The sequence below is a fragment of the Platalea leucorodia genome (assembly GCF_965183815.1).
Source record: "Platalea leucorodia genome assembly, chromosome: 2".
In the NCBI taxonomy this organism is placed as follows: domain Eukaryota; kingdom Metazoa; phylum Chordata; class Aves; order Pelecaniformes; family Threskiornithidae; genus Platalea; species Platalea leucorodia.
Window position 1 is genome coordinate 122840628 of NC_138824.1, and position 13082 is coordinate 122853709.

Consider the following 13082-nt stretch of genomic DNA (forward strand, 5'->3'; position numbering starts at 1 on the left):
AGATAGATTGGTGCATACATGTAGTTGTTCCTTTTACAGTATTCTCTCCCTTACCAGGACTATGAGGATCCTGGAAGGACATCTTCTGAAATATAGTCATACCAGAGAACCGATGAAAACTCTGCTCGATAACTTGGTGCATGGCTTTATTGCTAGTTTCTGTCCTTCAAAGTCTCAGCTTAGCTGGCTGCTCAGTGCTTACAACCCCATAAATTGCTCAGTAATGTCAAGAGTAACTTTTACATCAAAGTCCTCTTATATTGTCTGGGGGTTTCATTTAGATGCTGTGCTTTTAGAAAGTCAGAGGAAATGAATGTTATTTCCTCCCAATCTTATTCTCCTCTCATCATCGTTCTGAGAAATCCATTTCCCAGCTCAACCTTTTCTTTTTATCTAGAAAGGTCTACATGAAATGTGAATTATGTATCTATTAATGAACTTCTTTTAAATGGGCTGAGAAGAAATCATTACCAGAGACTTTCAGAATCTCTTTAGGATTGGGAGGAGGATGGCATTGTTGATTTTTATGTTTGAAAAAACAAAGAAATTAAAAAGAAAAATCTGAGTGATTTAATATTCATCAGAAAACCATGGTACAATGAATATATGGCCCTAGGTTAGTTCTGGAAGAATGTGCCAAGTACCTAACTTGTAGGTTAGTATGCTTCTTATTGGATTTCCCTGCTTGGATATAGAGCAAAGTGTAGTGCTGAGGCACAGATACATTATGCAGTACTCAGTGCTACCAGGTGTAGAAAAGTAGTCTCCAGTTGTTAAATAGGTAGGAATGCCCTGCTGATCTTTGTCGTGACAGAGCAGTACTTGCACGTGTGGCAGTTCGGAGAACTTGGCAAAGAACAAAGAGATCCTACTAGTGAATGATTTTTCCATAGCTGCTTCTGTGTGTTCTCATTTTTCACCTTTTGACCCCGACTAGTACCAGAGCCCTGTGGTTGGGAGCAAGAACTGATTGCACTGGCTGGGTTGGATTTTTTTTTTTTTCTTTTTAAAAAAAAAACCAATGCTGTCACTTCACGTGAGCCACTTCATGCATTATCATTTTCAGTGACGTGGCTTTAAAGGGGATTGTCTTGAGGAGAGATTTACCTACCCAGCGAACATTACTTTAGAGATCTGATTCCCAGAGAACATAGGAAAACTTCATAATTGCTGACAGAATTTTTTTCAACTTTTCTTTATGCAGTCTTTTAAACTTAAACACAGTCCCCCCAGATATAATCCCCTCATCATCAACCTTCATGCAAGGAAATAGAGACTTTTAAATTAATAAAGTAATTTTATATCTAAACTGACAGAGTTTTGGAAGTTTTAGGTCTCAGATTTTATTGTATTTAAAAGTTTTAAGATAGCTTCCTCAAGATGAGTGTACTTGTGAGTCTTAAAACGTTTGTGAACTTCAACATGACAATTTGTCAGTATGTCCAAAAATAAAGTTTGAGGTACATTGTACAATATTCATCAATCATTTTTTCTTTCCTAATTAAAATCTGTGTTATGAAAGAGAGAGAGCACGCACCAGGAGGTACAGGTAGTAAAACATAGGCTGAGAAGAGTCAAAGCAGAGTAAATGAGTGAAGTAAAGTTTGAAGGTTTGGATAAGCACATCGATTACCTGATGATTGTAGATGTATTTAGGAATGAAAGTGGACTCCATTTGTAAAGTCATGCTAATACTAAACAGTTTTACCAACTTTGTCTTAAAAGTTCTTTATATTTTTCCATCCTTGGAGTTCTGTCCTTTCAAACCTAATTAATTACTGTGGATAGAGATGGGAAGCTTTTAACTTGATTACCTAATGTGCTGTAGTACTACATAACCTACTGGGATCTTCAACCTTACTTTCTGTGACTTTGCAGTTATTACCTGAAAATCTTTCACATCTAACCTTTGCATCGCTGTGGAAGAAACTCAGGAAATAAATAGAAATATTTACCAAAGGAAAAAGATTTCTCTGGAACTGTTTCTTTTCAGTGGTCTACAGCCATAAAGAGAAAAAAAAATTGTCAGGAAAACAGGAAGATGAAGACTCAGAGCTCCTCTGCCAGCGGTGTTTCTTGTAGCATAAATGCACGTTTTGTTTTCAAAGAGCAGCAAAAGCTGCACGGGGTAGTACCTGTTGCTTAAGAACATTCAGTAAATTTCTTACGTGCTCATTGTTTCCATTTGAACAGTGGGGAGGATTTTAATTGGGAAGCAAGAGCAGCTGAGCCATACCAGAAGTTGAGAAATAGCTACAGATGCACCTGTGTTTCTCTCAAGAAAATTCTCTTTATTCCAGCAGCAACCGTTCCGGTGTCAGTCACCACTAGGAGTCCCCACACATATGAACGTCCAAAGACTGCAGAGGGTAATGATTATGAGTCATCTTCAGTCATTCTTCTTTTTATTGGTCTGATAATATGTGCAGCTGAAAACACCGTTTCCTGTAGGCTTCTTGCTTGTCCACATGTGGTCCAAACCCAACAAATGGAAATATAGTCTTGGTGCTTTATTATTTCTTCGTGCTTCCAGGGTGGAGATACTGTCTTCTGAAAGACAGGATATCACTTCAAAGGTATCTGATTAGAAGCTTCAATTACATTAGAAAATGAAAGAATATGAATTATTGCAATAATAAAGATTTTAAGAAATATAAAAATAATGTACTTAATTTAAAAATCAGCTTTAAAACTACAAACTGCTGAACAATTTCTGCAGAAGGGGGAATTCTTTGTTGCACAAAACCAAGCATTGCTTGATAATTTCTCAAATTTATGGAAAATATTGCATCTTTTTAATTAATCTGTGGAAAATTGTGTTCAATTCAGGAAAATAAAGTAAGGAGGAAAGTTTATATAAAGTAATACATGATAATTACCTTTTTTGGTATGGGAATATATATTTAGTGATGTGTTTAATAAATACGTTTTTAATGTAGACTAAGAACAAAGATATCCTTTGCAGTGAGCCTTGAAATGTTATATCTAATTCAAAGGAAGATTTGAGTCACTGTTTGCATTTACTGTGCAGATGGTATTCTGAGAAGCACTTCAAGATGTTTTCAGAGGTACACCTTTGTGCTTTAAAACCCAGATGAAGCCAACTACATATATAATAATTTGGATTGAGAATGGCTCTAAGTCTGTGCATAAATGATTTGATTAAATAGAATCGATTTATTTTGATTAATTAGCAACATCACTTAGATTCACTGTTTCCAACTGCAATAAGTCCTACTTCATAAAGTACTCTCAAAACTCTTCTAATGACCTTGATTTGCCAAGGTCAACATTGGATAACAGTGTTTTCTTAGCATCGTTTCTTAGCGCTCTTTTCTTTGGCTTTTGGCTAAACTCTTAGAAGCTAATTTTGCTGCAAAAGAACATCCAACTCTTTGATTATCCCTTTCTTCAAAGGCTCTGTCTGCTTGGTTTGCCTATATGCAATACTATTTCATGCCTTAAACCCATAGCACCATTTTTTTCTGTTTTTATTCATTGATACGAGCAAAAAGTCATTTCCTAGACTTCATTTCTTCGTTGCTGAATGTGAATGTGGTTCTTCTATAGGACACCATTTACTTTCAGCTTAAATACTGGTTTTTACAAACCAAGGTTTTTCTGGTATCCGAAGTCGCAGTCAACACATTTGAAGCCCAAATCATCTGCTGAGACCGAAACACCTCAAGCTAAATCTGATAGGGCACTTCTCTTGAAATTGTGTACTTTGAAGCCTGCTATTAGTGCAGAAGGTAAAAAAGTGAAAAACTTCCCAACTTTTTTTTTCCTGGAGGAGGGGAGAAGGAAGTCATTCGTTATATTGGGATAATATTTATACAAAGAGAAACTAAATTGCTTCAGAAAGCAATTTGCAGACCTAACAAAGAATTCAATTTTTTTTTCTGAATATCTGAAGGTTTTTTTCTTTTTAAGAACTCACTGAGTTTTCAAAGGCAACCTGAAAATAGAAATGAGTGGTTTATAGAAAAAGATTTTGAATTTGAATTCTGAAGGTAATTGATGAGCTTGAATAATGGCAATGTCATTGCAAACCAGGGATATGTAGTGGGCACATTAGAAAGTTCAATAACTAGTTTAAGTTTTCTATACAGTATCTGGCCATTGTCAATGGAAAGAAGTTCTTGCTGGTTGTTGTGGCTTTTTTTCTCATTTGCAGCAGTATTAATACTAGGCTATATTATACTGTGAATGTTAATAGAAGTGTAGAGAAATACTATAGTATCAACAGCATCAACTGCAAACAAAGTTTTATAGTTTTATTTATTGTAAATCCCATTTTTAAAAGAGGTAGATGTATAAGAGAGTTTGAGAGATAATTGAGTATATGTTACAGAAAAGGTTCTATCTGTAGGTACGTATGTCTGTATATGTTACTTTAGTTATGACTGCTTTGAGAGGGGAGACTTTATCAATTAATATTATTTTAGTATATTTTCCGTACTGCCAGGAAATTTTTATAGATTCTGCCATTTCATAATTTAGGATTGTGATTTTTTTTTTTCCCCTTCCCCCCCCCCCCCCCCCCCCCCAACTTGGCACAGTTTGTGAGGAGGAAAAGGACATGATGCATTCGTTTTGTGATCCGAATTATAAGAGGATATAATGAGGAAAAAACTAAGAGGTTTTATCAAAATAAGTTTTTTCAGATAATTATATAGCTGTACCAATAGCAGCCTTTTAGTCCTCTGCTTGACTGCTCACCTTAGAGGAAAAATTCAACTGTTTTGTCATGGTCAGCATGCTACTTTCAGGTAGTAACAGACTTCAGTTTGGAGATACCTGGCATTTTTATATATCAAGAGTCCCTTGCTGTATCCTTGTTAAGCTGTGTGATCTCTTCTCTTGCTTGTTTTAGGATTTATTGATTTCTATTAACATATTTTTGCTTCCCTTGCCATCAAGTTTGTGCAATTATATTTTTCTTATTGAACCTGTATTATTGGGAAGTTTAATTGTCCATGGTTTTAAAAAGTAAAAGTTAATTTGGAGATCCGTGTTACTGTGGTGTAGTACTAGCACCTGCTTTTATACTTACCAGTGGGGTAATTTTAAGTTTTTTGGAGTACATTCCATACTTACCCTGTCACACTGTTTCTGTTGCAGTCTTGGAACCTTTTACACTTAGAATTGAACCACCAAGGTCAACGATAGGTAATGGTATTTCCTTGGCCAGCTGTTGTGTTTGCTCTTTTCATCACAGAAAAAGCATCACTGAAGTTAATCACCTTATGCCTTAGGATCATTTCATTAAACTTCATTTCTCTTCTAGGTAATTCTCTTACTTGGCATTCGTGACAGTTGGGCATATTGCTCTCTTCACAGTTGGAACGTCTCCTTTTTTTAAAAACAACAATTCTGGCAGCTCTGAATCACCTTTCTCATAATTATGCTTGCCTGTGCTTGTCCCAGCTTTTTGTTTAAAAAAAATAAAACCTGAGCTTCAAAAATGGCTAAAATTCCACTCTTTTGCTTATATTGTTGTAAATACATGGAGAGTATTACCTGACTTTCTTTCCTACTTCCTATAAAGAGACTTTTTTTTCTCTGTTGCAGGTGTGAGGTGTCTGTGTTTGTGTGTTCAGCTTGATATCAGACACTAATTGCTGTGCAATTTAACCAACTTACTACCCACATTTTCTCTTCCAGCTCCAAAGGAGACTCAACGTATTCCTTCTAAACCTAAAACTTCACCCAAACCTCATATCCCACAGGCCAAAGATGGTAAACTGCTTTGTGTGATTATTTCTAATACAGTTTATATTGGATTGAAATGTATTTCTGAGCAGCTGGTTAGTTATCTGAGCCAGTCAAAACATAATGGGGTTCTGCTCTGCTCTCTGTTCAGTGGTTTATTTGCAGTTTTCAGGAGTAGTAACATTTGCTAGGTGTTTTTCACCACGCGAAAGAATAAGTCTCTGCTACTTCATGGCAGCAGGATGAGAATATTGTTGTTAAACTCCGATTACAGTGGTAACTAAAGCAAATACATAGTAATTAAAGTAAGTAGTATGGCTACTTAGGTGGTACAATTCTTTCCCACATTGCTTTGCATTGTTAGAATAAATATGTTTCCCTTTTAAGTCACAATTACTTAATTTCATGGCATTATTATTTTCTGCATGAACGAGTAAATAACCCAGTGCATAGTTACTATGTTTATAAATATTAACATTTATTAGCATTAATGATCATTTATGCCATATTCCAAAATACTGGATTTTTGTACTATGTCATTAAACGTTGAGTAGGTAGTCAGTGGTAGGCAGAAAAAATTACTTTCTGTCCTCTGCTATCCAGTTGGTAGTATCAACAGAAAATTACAAGGGTATCAAATATCAACATAGGTTATCTTTTGGTAAATGTGAAAAATTTCATGATAATCACTTTACTGAAGATCTTTAAATTGTAGACATGGAGCAATATTTTTGAAAGCTGATGTTATCTATTAAGTATGATTACTTCATGTAGAAAACAGTCAAAATCCTTGTTCTCTCATAATTTTTTAGCCATGGCAGCTGATTGTAAAACATTGTTTCCAAACTACAACTTAAAATGTAGCTTCTCATAAACTCAGTTTTTACCTCTGTGACCATTTTTCATTATTATGGTAGTCTGGCTTTCTCAAAAAACGGTTTTGTCACACAAATGTTAAAGGTTTGTACTGTTCTGTGGGTTTTTTTTTTAAAAAAAAAGTTACTCTTTCTTCAAGAATCTATAATATACCCAGCTTTTTTTACAGCATCATCCACTTATCTTTTGATTGTCCTAGAAGATCCAAAGAAATTTTTTTTCATTGTCACCCATACAGAAGAATTGACGCAGAGGGGGATGCCATTTCTATTGTCCCTCTGTTTCTAATGTGGGAAATGCAAGAAAATAGCATCAATTTCACATCCTTATGTCCCTTAAACACCCAGTTTTATTTTAGATCCATACCAGTTTAGAGCTGAAGCATGTGATCATGCAATGCAATACACCATAATGCTCTTTAATAATATAGCATCCAGAAAACAAACAAGTGATCTCTGACTCCAATTGTATATATAAACTGCATTTGAAATATGCCACAAAGGGAAGAGATTTGTGTCCCTAAAAAGCCATTTTCTGAATAAGGGAGTGATACGTATTTGGATATCTTACTGAAGACCATAGGAAGAACTAAGCTCACATTATGTTTCAGCTTACACTGCTTTCTCAGAGACTTCATGTAATATAAAGGTTTTTGTATGAGGCAGTATACATAGTATATAATGCAAACTGCAGTTACTAGGCAAGAAATACCAATTATAAGTGGAATTATTCTCTTCAATTTTCATAATAGCTTTTATGTTTTGTTTCTGATACAGTCCTGGAATCTATAACACTTAGAACTGATCAGCTAAAACCAACAATAGGTAACAGTTTTACCTACAAGGACCATCACATTTAGCTTTTTTTCTCAGTATACACCAAGCATCACAAGTACATCTTCATTGTACTCCACTGTCATAATTTTTTTCCTGTTAAATTTAGTCCTTCTGTAAGGTTTTTTTTTTTTGTGATTTACACTAACAGTTCATAATCATCTTGTTTGGTTTTTCTCACACAAACGTGTTCTGTAAAGTGGATGGAAGCACCACAATCTACCTTTGACTACGTGTCTTTATACTCAGTTTCTGTCATGTGCTGCTTCATCTTTTATACTAGTCCATCCATACTGGCCTTGCTTTATGTTATCCTGATACAGAGGTTTTCCATCAGCACTATTTCTTTGTGTACCAGACATTCATACTTCTCCATTACTCATACAAGCTTTTCATGTTTCCAGAAGGTCCCAAAGGCATGTGTTCTTTTTTAATATTATGCCTTCTGTCAGTCTCAGTTCTTGAAAGATTTTAATAGTTGCTTTTTTTTTTTTTTTTTATTTCAGTTCCAAAAGAAACACAGCGTGTTCCCTCCAAACCTAGAACATCACCAAGCTCAGAGGTGCCACAAACCAAACCTGGTAAGTACATTGTTTCTTTATCTTATCATACTGATATGTGTCTTATGAATTCTCCTGTGATCAGTGGAGCTTCAGATTTGTATGTATTCCTTTGGCATATATGTTGGAGCATTCCTTGAGGGATAAAACCTAGTATCACATGTCATGACATGTGGAATTTATAAACAACCTGGTAAGTTTAAAATCTCTATCTTCAGTTCTTTTTTACATTTTAAGTCACTGCAACAATGGGTATTTTCTGTGCAGTTGTCAGTGAAAATAGATCTTTTCTGTGTGAATTTGCATGGGTTTTTGGAAAGTGAAGGTGAAAAGCAGGGGTGTCATTGCAAAGAGGAAGGGGTTTCTCCTGTATTTCTCAAATTGTGTACTTGTTTTTTGTTTCCCAGGCACAATCATTCATTTATACTTTTCAGTTCACTTTTGCGCAGCCCTTATGTTGGTCAGAGGTTTAAGAATGTGTAATACCTTCTATAATGTTGTTTACACAGCTTGGTATAGAGCAATATACAACCCTGGGCTAATTAAGGATGGAGGAAGAAAGTTATCCAACTGACACTAGCAATTGCATGAGGTACTGTGGTGGGTTGATCCCAGCCAGCAACTAAGCACGCACTAGCCACTTGCTCATTCCACCCCACAGTGGGTTGGGGAAGAGAATCGGAAGAGCAAAAGAGAGAATAAAGATCATAGTTCAAGATAAAGACAGTTTAACAAGTGAAGGATAAAAAAGAGGGGAGAAAACAAAGTGATAGAAAGGCAACCACTCACCACATCCCTCTAGGAGACCAATGCCAGTCTAGGAGCAATGGGTCCTTTGGAAAGGCTACCCCTCACTTTTGTTGCTAAGCATGCCATTATCATATGAGGTGGAATATCCCTTTGGTCAGTTTGGTTCAGCTGTCCCGGCTGTGTCCCCTCCTAGCATCTTGCCCACCCCCAGCCTAATTGCTTGGGGGCAGAGTGAAAAACAAAGAAGCCCTTGATGCTGTAAGAAGCACTATTCAGCAATAGCTAAAAAACTGGTGTGTTATCAACACTGTCTTGGTCATGAATCTAAAACAGAGTACCACAGGGGCTGCTGTGAAGAAAATAAACTCCATCCCAGCCAGACCCAGCATGGGTATCCCAAGTATGTGCAGTATTAGATGGCACTGTTGGAGTAATGGGCAGAAAGATGACAACTAAGGTTCCTTTTTCCCCCCAGTAAGTCTGCGTCTATTGTTTGACTCAAAACCTTGAAATAAGTCAGGAAAGTGTACAAAGTTGAAAGTAAATAACCACCCACAATTTCCTTGTTGCTTATTACAAAAGCTTCATTTATATTTGGGCTCTGTTCTGTATTAGAGCTATTTCCTTGAACTGGAGGCAATTCTGAGCGGCATAATACTGTGACGTATTGAGTTTCAAGGAGGAGTGACCATCTGTCATTGGCTGTAGTAGGGATGGGGTGATCATTGTGGCGGTAGTGACTGTAATGTTTTGATTGTTCTTGGTAATACTTGGTTTTGTTTTTTATCATGCTAATGCAGTTCTGGAACCAGTTACATTTAGAACTGAGAAACCAAAGTCAACAGTAGGTAATGATACTTTCTTACTTGAGTAGTCACATTGTCTTTCCTCTTCAACACAAATCATTAAGAGTAGACCTGCAAAAATTTGTCACCTTTCTTTGTATGTGCCTTAATAATTTAATAGTCAAGATTCTCTGTCTCTCTATTTCTACAAAACAATTGAGGAGGATCCTTGTGCCTTTCAAGTCGTTATGCACATAACATAGGGCAATTTCCTTCAATATTTAATGATAAGAGGCAAAGGGCAGATCAGAACAGGATCCTAACTTACATGGTCTCAGTCATACTGTAGAGGTGGCACTGTTCTTGTTAGTCATATGGTTTGGGTGAGCAGTCCTGCATGCAGCAAGTTTTCTTTCTCTGCTTCCCTTCCCTTCCAGTTTTACTAAGTGAAATTCAGTTCTTCATAAAGGTCTGAAAAATAATTCTGTTTCACTCAAACCTCAATTCCACTGTCAGAACAGAATCACTTCAGTGATCTTTGGGTCATACGATTCCTTGAGGCAGATGCAGTTGACTAAGGAGTTTTTCTCGTTTGAATCTGGTACTGCGAATCATTCCAGTACAATTTCCGTTACAGAGCAGTGGTGTCTTTGTATTTGAAGCTATTTATTTCGTTTTCTTCTTTTATTTTTTTAAGTCCTCTTCATAAACAGAACCAGTAGTTCTGTCAGATGCTTAGTTGGTGCTATGTCACAGTAGATTTTTTTCTTTTCTCTATAGCCTGATTTTGTTCCAAAAAAACCCTTCTCTTTTGCATCACTTCCATAGAATATCTTTGGTTCAAATCTTTGCTCTGTTTTTGTTGACTGTTATGGGTGGTAGTGGACACTGATACCGTGGAAAATTTTAGTACGGTGTAACCCAGTTTCTTTCTTCCAGCTCCTAAAGATACACGTCATGGGCCTTCCAAACCTAAAACGTCACCCAGTCCACGGGTTCCTCCAACTAGAGCAAGTAAGCTTATTGATATTTTGCCCTTTAGTGCACGAAAGTTTTATCAGTTTGAAAATTGTCAAAATTGATGAGTTCTCTGAAGGTACACAGATACTTACTGAATAGGCTGTGTTTTACTGTCATAATCAAATTTTGCTATATTAACCATCATGGAACACGATAATCAGCTAGATACTTATATGTGTCAGTAACTTGTATAATGGTAGGGATGAGGGGGTTAACAGTCATCTTGAGCCCTTGCACACAAGAAAATTTGTGTCTTAATTTCCATAGAATGTGACAATGAGGTATTTGTATTTTCTAACATAAACTCATTTACAAGTGTAAAATTACAGTACTTTCCTGTTCCCAAAACTTTGGAAATAGTTCTGTCCCTTTGAAAATTAGTGGTAAATTTCCATGTTTCTTCTGCTTTGATTGCTTTGCTGGTTATTTTTTTTTTAATGCAAAGTTGATTTAAATGAGAAGCAGATTTTTGGAATATAAAACACTTGAGAAGCACAACTAGGGGAACTGTTAGAACTACAGCGTAGAAAGCTCTGTTTGATATAGCTGAGAGGAGTAGAGAGTTAATCCAGCACTGTGCGGTAACAGTCACTTTGTCTTTACTCTCTGCACTAACATAATATTGATTGCATTGACAGGAGATCTCTTTGTGATTATTTTCAAATGGAAGAAATACTTCCTAAAAAATGTCTTTGCAGAAAATGACTCTCCTGTCAGGAAAATCAAAAGACTTACATTGAATCATCATCCTCAATAACATGTTCAAAACTTTGCTCACCTTCACAGGTCCAAAAGAAAGTCGGCGAGTCTCTTCCAAGCCCAGAGCATCACCAAGTCCAGATGTACCACACACAAAACCAGGTAAGTACATTGTTGTTTTGTTGTGCTTGAATATTTGGGGTTTCTTTTGGGTTGTCTTTCCTCAATGAGTCAAATGTTGATTAACATCTCTTCGTATTACAAACAAGTAGATTTTCTGATGATCATTAAATACATGTTTAAAGGAAGGTAGAGCTGTTTTGTATTTTTAATGGCTGAGTTTTGATGACTGGTACATGCTTTTCAGCCACATGACAGCTGTCACTGATGAATAATCTGCATAGCAGGATAGACAACATACAAACATTATAAGAATGTTCTTGGAAGAAATTGCATCTCTTCTGTGCCTGTCAAAAGATGCTTAGAGAAAAACATATTTGAGGGCCTTCGTGTATGACTCTAAATATCTGTAACTCAAACCACTCATATGTTTGTGTGCCCTGGTAATGGAATTTGACTCTTAAAAATATATTTAATAGGGATTTACATACTAGTGAACTGCCAAACCTCTGTAACTCCTGATGGTTCTGAAAACATCAGTTGAACCTTCCTTTTGAGTGGGTGTATATTCACTAATTCCACCAATATTTAATTTTAAAAAAGAAAAGAACAAATTTAAGTATGTGTTCTAATTTGAAAAGAAATCAGTCATGTAAAAGGGAGTATTTCTTCCCTTTTGCTTGCACTTACCACTAATTCTGTGTACGTTCTTGTTTTTATGAAGTTTTGGCACCTACTACATTTACAGTTGAACAACCAAAGACAGCAATAGGTAAAGATGTTACCTTGGGTTGGTCATTATTATTTTTTCCCTGCTGCTCCTTGGACCAAAGATTATACATTATTAGTCTGTTTTTCACATGTCATCTGTTTGTGGTTTTGATTGTTTTCTTTTCTACCTATTAAACTTAATTCTACTCTGTTCCAGGTATTGAAACATTCCTAGCTGATCTGTTGTCTTCACAGAATATTTCTTTCACTCTCACAGGCGTTGTAATTCCTTTGACACTTGTAGGAGACAAGCATGCCATGAGTATTGCAGTTATGAGCTCTGAAATACAGGTGGAAACGTCCACTATAGCTGTCTGTGTTCTTTCAGTTTTTGTTACTTGACTCCAGATTTTGCTTACTTGATCAATTTTCCACCCATGTTTTCATTCATTATTTTCTCTTTAAATTCCCGTCTGATACTCAATTTTTCAGTCTTTCATTGTAAAGATCTTGTTTTTCTTTGAAAGCACGAGGCATGCAGTGCCTGTACAATAAACCTGTCTGATTTCTGAAGAGTATAAACCCTTAAAACAGGTCTTTTCTTTCAGCTCCTAAAGAACCACAACATACTCCCTTTAAACCTAAAGCAGTTCCCATCCCAGATGTTCCACACAGCAAGCCTGGTAAATTATCTGGTCTTTTGTCAAGCTGCGATTGATAATTGAGTGACTGCTTTCAGGGTGGGCAGTGGGGGGAGTTGTCAACAGTACATTTGCTGTTACCTGGGTATCATTCTAGCTTAAGAAACCTCTGCAATGCTGCAGTTAAGTCATACCACTGATAGAAACTACAACAGTTCAAGATTTTTTTTTTTTTTTATATTAGGCAGGTATTACCAGAAGAAGAAATAATAGTGACCTGTATGTTTAAATCAATGATAAGAAGTTATTCACAGCTTGTATCTGAGCAACACACTTCAGTTGTTTGCACCATGTTTTTGAATCCTTACGAGA

General features: G+C 36.2%; 1 protein-coding gene across 1 annotated transcript in view; it reads left to right on the forward strand.

The window, feature by feature from the left end:
* Nucleotides 1–13082, forward strand: part of ABI3BP (ABI family member 3 binding protein) — a gene marked incomplete at its 5' end in the record, with an annotated part of 167248 nt that overhangs the window by 103939 nt on the left and 50227 nt on the right. The window contains 9 exons of the mRNA XM_082332100.1: nucleotides 2301–2369; nucleotides 5125–5172; nucleotides 5668–5742; nucleotides 7368–7415; nucleotides 7931–8005; nucleotides 9535–9582; nucleotides 10459–10533; nucleotides 11326–11400; nucleotides 12678–12752. Of these exons, the coding sequence (XP_082188226.1) occupies nucleotides 2301–2369; nucleotides 5125–5172; nucleotides 5668–5742; nucleotides 7368–7415; nucleotides 7931–8005; nucleotides 9535–9582; nucleotides 10459–10533; nucleotides 11326–11400; nucleotides 12678–12752 (588 nt within the window). The remainder of the gene's footprint in view (nucleotides 1–2300; nucleotides 2370–5124; nucleotides 5173–5667; nucleotides 5743–7367; nucleotides 7416–7930; nucleotides 8006–9534; nucleotides 9583–10458; nucleotides 10534–11325; nucleotides 11401–12677; nucleotides 12753–13082) is intronic.